Consider the following 7,135-nt stretch of genomic DNA (forward strand, 5'->3'; position numbering starts at 1 on the left):
AATATGTATATTGTTGGATAACTTTGATAGAGGTATCTCTGCACAATCCGAAAATTTGTAATTTTATTTAATTTTTTTTTATCAGCCACATAAATATTGCTTGCTCCACTTTGACACGAGGTTTAAAAATTTTTTCGAGATACAATATACAGATATTTCAGGACTCGTGAAACAAGATAAACTTAAGCGAGTGGTTTTTCGGACCGCCCGTGAAGCAGGCAACCGGTTGCACGACAGCTTTGCGTCAGTCAATAGTTTAGCCTATGTTCTTTAAATAGAATAAAATAAAAAACAATAAGAGGAGCAAAAAGAAAAAACTTACTATATTAATAAAATTATTACAATTTGATGCACTATTACTATATTAAAATTTGCTTAATATCTATATGTTGATTAATTTTAATAAACATATAAACTTCACATACACGCACACATGCTCACACATGATTTTTCAAAAGCATGTGAGAGATTATGTTACATACGTAATCTACGTTTCATTATTTCTCTATTTTACTCACTTGAACACTTTTTTACGTAAAATTATCCGTGTTGTCAACATTTTCATGCGGCAAAATTGCAATAATGTGCAAAGCATTGATTTGCAACTTTTATTTGTTAATCATCTTTAACAATTAAATTGCATCAAATAGGCTATTAATGTATTTAAATATATTTTACGTATATTTAAACATATTTTTTAAAAATGACACTAATATCCAAAGTGTTTCTTTCAAATAATATTTTAAACCCAAATTCTCGTGCATTACCTATGTACATAAAGTTCAACCGTGTCTTTGGACGCAAGAATGTGCAGACCTCTGGATTCTGGAATTGTTACGTTATAACAATAAACACATTTCTTATACATATTGCTTTCCAAATATCACCGCTAGTATATTTCCTCCCGCTATTTATTGATAAAGTACATACAATTGACTATTAAATTTCTAACTTCTTTTAATAGACTCTTATTTGTTCTCAAGGAATCAATTATATAAAGAATAAGCGAATTGTAAGAGAATGTGACTGATAAATATTTATTTCGCATAAAATTCATTTCTAATGCTTCGAGTGTTTTAATCTCTGCATTTTTTCTTTCTTTATGTATACTATATAAAGATATATTATTTCTTATTTTTTCGTAGAATTATAGTTAGAATATTATTTAATTTCTCAATGACAATAAAATTGCATTTAAATGCTAAAATGTTGGCAAAAAAATTTAAAATACGTACAATGCAAATTTATTTTTAGATTTTGAATTCAATTTTATCAACTTTATAAATGAAAGAAGTCTTGATGCAATGTAATATTCCTACTGGTTATGATAAAAATAATTTATGCATATTTAGTATAAATGCTTCGTTAAAACTAAAAAATATATGAATAATATTTCTTCTCAATTATTTGTCACCATAGCACAGATATTTTAAAATAAATCACTTATCCATTCTCTCTTTCTCGCTTTTTCTCTTTCTCTCAGTAGGCTTACTTCTTTGTCACTCGCATCAGCCAGTTTATCACTTTTATTAATTTATCTATCGTTTGCGTCAGCGAAACTATAGATAAATTAGATATAAATATAAATTTCCAATTATCGTACGGCATTCGATATGATAAGTAACCGTATACTTTGTACTCATGATTGTACTCAAACCGTTCTGCAATGATCACATAAATTAAATAACTCTTATAAACTCTCTGTCATATATATGTATAATATATATAATATATAATATATTATATATATTATAATATTGTATAATATATTATATTTCTTTAATATTTATAGATTTATCTATTATATTACATATGTAGAATTAAGCACACTTTCTGGTCTCCAAGTGTCGAAGCGCTCGACTAATCGCCAGTTGTTATAGGCTCGGTTTATCACAGACTGCAGCAAACCGTCGCGTTTCTTATTTTAATCACAATTCTTCGCGATCCGAAGGAGGATAGCTTGTTTTATTGCATGTAGACGGATCGGACATCCAGGCAAGATCCTTCAAAGTGGCGGTATGCATGGAGCATACCGCCAGGACGACCATTACATGCATCACATTATGGGAATTTAACACTAGATCCAATCTGCCGGGAATCCATTTCTCTGGAATGCGAAGAGCGCCGATGGTTGCACCTATCACAGCTACGAGATCCTGCAAATTAATTCCTTATTATTAATATCCGTATAATTAATATTCGCTTACGCGATTATGAGAAATATTAAAAAATAAACCTGTAATATTATATGTATAAGAGCGTCGGGTGATCCACCACCGATGCCGAAGCACCTCAACGTCATGATCAACATCCTCATTAGGAAAGGAGGGGCAAAACACAAACGTCTTTCCCATGGTGACCCCGCAGTCATCGCCTGTGCAAACGTTTAAGACTGTCATCGTGACGAGAGAGAAATATCAACTAATGTGTTAATTAGCTGTGTAAGTTAGAAAATCACCTTTAAAAGTCCCCAAATGCTGAGGGTGCAGTAAATAAAAATGCAGCAATACCAGACGTTATCGGCGAGGCAATGAACCGCGGCTGCCATCATCGGTATAGCTCCTGAAATAAAAAAGCGTCTATTGCTTAAGCTGCTTAATGAGATGCTCTGCATCTAAGTAGAAATTTAATAGGGCTCTTCGTTTGAAGAATCGATTTTGAGCAAGTTTCATACAGAAAATCTTATATAAATTACAAACTAGTCATACATCTTCCTAATCATAGTTTTTTCATTCATTTTATCTTGTTTCAGAAAAGATGATCTGATCTATAAATGCATCACGCACCGAAGCTCTGGCATAGCCATATGCCGATCATGTCGACTTTTAGCAGTGTTCTGTAGAGGACTTCATCGTAGTTGACGTTCATGAAGAGATGGTACAGAAAGGATCCTACCCATGGGCTAACGGCGCCAATCAAATGGCACCAAGACAAAATTCCTACAAGTGTTCCTTTTGTGTTCCATGGAAGTAAATACGGTACGGTCAGTAACATGTAAAGGATAGCGAATCCTGAAATCATACGCGATTGCTCATTTATTGGATGCTTTCAAGTAATATATTTTAAAACGAAGCTTTTTCTCTGATGTTATTTAAAAATATGTTGTGCCGCTTTGTGATAATCCACTTTTCATAAGTTTTTGACAGAGAATAATTACATTATTTAAAAACGTTAATTAATATTAGAGATAAAGATAGAATTTTCATTAAACGAATTATGTGATATAAAAATAATTTTATCTAATCTTTTTATTTTTACATTATTTTCTAATCTTATCTAATCTAATCTTATCTAATCTTTTTTTCTTATCTAATCTTTTTATTTTTACATTATTTTCTGTCTCACCAGTCATTACTAGGATTGATAATAGTGTCACGATGATAATGCAAAATCGAGTAATGATAACTGAAGAAGAATTTTAAGAAAAAGATTGAAATATTCACGAAAATTTTTAATTTTCTTAAAAACTCATTTTAAAAAGTCTATATTAACGAGCCTCTCCATATACAGTGGGAAGCTCTGACCTACTAAGATTTTATTTCACGCACACGTGCGCCGGTCGATACGCGAGATTTATATACAGGTTGGTCCATTAGAGGAACACGGGACACCAAGATAACTCTCGAAAGATATGAAAGAATATTGGTGGATAATTCGTAGCATTTTAAAAGACAAATTAAGAAATTTTCTTTCTGTTCTTACTCTAGCTCTGTAAGAAAAATTTCGAAAATTCACCCTCGTGTTCGCGTTATTATGGTCTATTTTATGCATGAACGAGCAATGTCGCACGAGGGACAACCACGTTACTTTTTTCGAACTTTATCTGATATACATGTGAAAATCGTGATAAATGATTTACTCGACTAGTCTATCGCGGTATTGTTAACAATTTATCAATGAAGACGCGGCTTTGGCGGGAATATTATATGGTTTCGTTCTCATCGATCGTGTCCGTTACTCTGCAATGCGTCTTCGTGATGTTTTCACGGAAGTTTGGCCTTGATAATTCCACCTTGACTTTAAAACCATTAAAGGATCCAATCCACTTTTCTCACTTAATATAGTTACCAGGACGGCAAATCTCGTGGATGATATAACGTTACGTTACGTTATTTCTTTATATGAAAAGTACGAAGAGTGATAATGGCTATGTATTATCTCAAATTTATTTACAGACTGATTCGTTTAATTTCATCCGCTCGTTTGTGATAATTTTTTTCTAAATGGAATAATTTTACAAACATATTTTATGTTATCGAATTTTTAAAAGATAGAGATATTTTGTTTTAAGATTAAAGATTATTATAAATGACTTTGGAATGATAAATAATCTTTACCTGTCTACTTTTACAATCACCAAAATACATTAATATTATTCTAGAATTAATTCAAAATTAAATTAATATTAGACTAGAATTAATTCAAAATTAAATTAATATTATTCTCGAGTGAATTCAAAATGAAAGATATTGTGTGCGAGTGTCATAAGATTCTTAAGATTACAAATGTAGCAATTAATGCGATTATCAAAGATTAGATTTTTCAGGAATGCATATCTATGATACATACAGATAAAGTATCGTCGTGCGTGAAAAATCTTGGAGACCTTAGGAAGCTACCGAACGGATTAAAAAGGATTAAACGACAGGAATGAACTGAATCCAGGCAGCATTGTCGAAAACTCGAGGTCCGTTCTCTCACCGTGCGTCAGGATATTAACTGTCTCGTTGTGGATGTAGAAGAGGCTACCGAGGCATTGGCGGATAGTCATGAGCGGCCTGTAACCGGTGTGGATGTGCGGATTGAATTGGAGATGACGCGGCATGTCGCTCCATCGTCGCAGCAGCAGGAGCTTGTCCGGCGTCTCCTCCCGATGCACGACGGCCTCGGTGCCGCCGTGCATGCTCGCCCCGTCGTCGTCCTGCTGACGCTGCGCCCCGTCCGTGTCGGTGTCCTGGTGGTGCGGCGGGGCCGGCACCGCATGGCGCGGTTGCTCGTCGGCCCGAGACGGCAAATTCTCGTGCAACGCGCGAGAATCCAAGAACGTCCCCGGAAGGAGAAGAGGAGATTGTTCGGCCCGGCCGAAACGCGTGGCCCGGGGGACGACGGTCTCTCACGGGAGTTCGCGACGCGACGAGGTACGACGATATCGTCTCCGAGGCCGAGGCCGAGGCCGAGAGCTCCCAACGGCAACGGCGACGACGTCGTCAGCGTCACTGCATCGCGACACCAAGCGCCAAGTCCCGCACACGCGCTGGGCGTCCGCCACCCGCTGGCCGCTGGCAGCAGCCGTCATCCGCACGCGATTCGGTCTCTCTGACGGTCCCGTCGTCACGGCAACCGCATCGATCCCACTCGATGAGAACCGGAGCCGAAGCCCGAAGCCAGAAGGCGAATCGCTATCGCGCGATCTCGCGCTGTCAATTCTTAATTAATTATGCATCGCATGATTTTAATCGCCACATTATACATGCGATCGTGAACGATCAACCTCGTGCGCTCTCCCCCTTCTCCTAAAATTGCGCGATATCGATTTTCGTGTCATGTGTTACACAGTTGGCGTGTAGGAAAAAGGGATATTAATAAAAAATTAGAACGCCGATGTAATTGCGTCTTAAACAGGATTGGAATTTTAAATAGAACTCGAATATAAATCTCCCGAGTGTTCTATAGATCCACGCGTGACCCACCGTGACACAGTTTCGGATGTTTTTGTGCTAATATGCCGTATACCGAATGCCATCCTCCATCCCCACTGCTTACGTTATGCATTATGCAAGATATACATACTATTTCGAGAGCATTTCATCGACGAATCGAGCATCAGCTCGCGCAGTTGACTCACATTAAGGATAATCGTAAGCTATTTTATTAAAATGCAAAAACATATAGAAATACACATATGACGTGTAACTTTAGTGCGACTTATGCATATACATCGATATTCGCAATCGAATCTGTTAATCAAATGAAACGCGAAAACCATAGATCGATCGTAGCTTGTTTTCGCGTCGAGCAAACGTCACTCAAAATTCCAAAGAAGGACACGACCTAGACCTTCCCTCTCGTCGGCGACCTTTCGTAGCCTTCGCCTTCTGCTGCCGTCTAGGACAGTCGTTCTGGCCCACAGATGTCTTCCAATCTGTAAGCTCGCGTAATTTTTCAACCCTCGCGAAGCAAAGTCATCGAGCAAAGCAATTAAAATTGTTCTTCTATTTTTGGTCTCAATTTTCTCATATTTATAGATATAAAGGATTTCGATAGGTTTAATTTATGTACTTATGAGCTTGTACTTTATATCTTAAAGAGAAATCTTAGAGATATCTTAGAGAAAGCGAGATGTTTCCTAATTTTTAGAAATTTAAAAGAGAAATTTTTGTAACACAATTGCAGATTAAATAGTTTTAAAGAGGATGATTTGATTGCTTAAAGTAACTTATTGTTAGTTTAATTTAATTTTGATATATCGAAGATTAATGGGTATCTGATTTCCAGCACAAACATTTATATTTAGCTTTTTCACATTATGTTCTATTGATTATGGTAGTAAAAAATCTTAGTAAAAAAATTTCAGTAAAAAGTCAAATATTCACAGGATGTAATTTCTAAAATTCTTTATATTTATTTATAAAAGCCTCAATATAAGACACATATAATTAGTATTCACAATCAAATTCAAAATTAGATACATGTTGCACACTTTTTTAAATTCACACAAGGAATGAAGAAAAATCTTAGTCAAAAATTCAGATATTCTTTAACAAAATATACTGCTGCTAGACATATTCTAAAATATTATTTTTTTAAATATTTTTAAACTGTCATCACTACTAATTGATTCTTTTAGTGAGATTTGATTTGCAATGTTACTCAATAAATATTTACTGTTCTTCAATGATAATAAACTAGGACAAAGATAAAGTAGGACAAAAAATAAAATAAAATAAATTGAAAATTGTAGTCGAAAATGGAGGAAGAATTTCGACTTTTTTAATATACCTATGTATAACTTTTTGATGTATACGTGAGTGATTCAAAATTGAAGTTGGAAGTGTTTAATATAATTTTCAATATAACAATAAAAATTCCGGAACGAATCGCGAGATCGTAACACGAAGGTCACTTTAGGATCTGA

The 7,135-nt window shown here is 35.2% G+C and overlaps 1 protein-coding gene across 1 annotated transcript; it reads right to left on the minus strand.

The window, feature by feature from the left end:
• Positions 1 to 1,795: 1,795 nt before the first annotated feature.
• On the minus strand, positions 1,796 to 5,307 carry LOC105254019 (progestin and adipoQ receptor family member 4). The gene is made up of 5 exons (XM_011262463.3): positions 4,702 to 5,307; positions 2,787 to 3,011; positions 2,459 to 2,562; positions 2,237 to 2,374; positions 1,796 to 2,156 (listed from the first exon to the last, which is right to left on the minus strand). The coding sequence occupies exons 1-5, from the start codon at positions 4,901 to 4,903 to the stop codon at positions 1,929 to 1,931; spliced, it is 897 nt and encodes a 298-aa protein (XP_011260765.3). The 5' UTR covers positions 4,904 to 5,307; the 3' UTR covers positions 1,796 to 1,928.
• Between the last annotated feature and the right edge of the window lie 1,828 nt (positions 5,308 to 7,135).

The sequence above is a fragment of the Camponotus floridanus genome, unplaced genomic scaffold (genome assembly GCF_003227725.1).
Source record: "Camponotus floridanus strain SB8 unplaced genomic scaffold, Cflo_v7.5 scaffold5, whole genome shotgun sequence".
In the NCBI taxonomy this organism is placed as follows: domain Eukaryota; kingdom Metazoa; phylum Arthropoda; class Insecta; order Hymenoptera; family Formicidae; genus Camponotus; species Camponotus floridanus.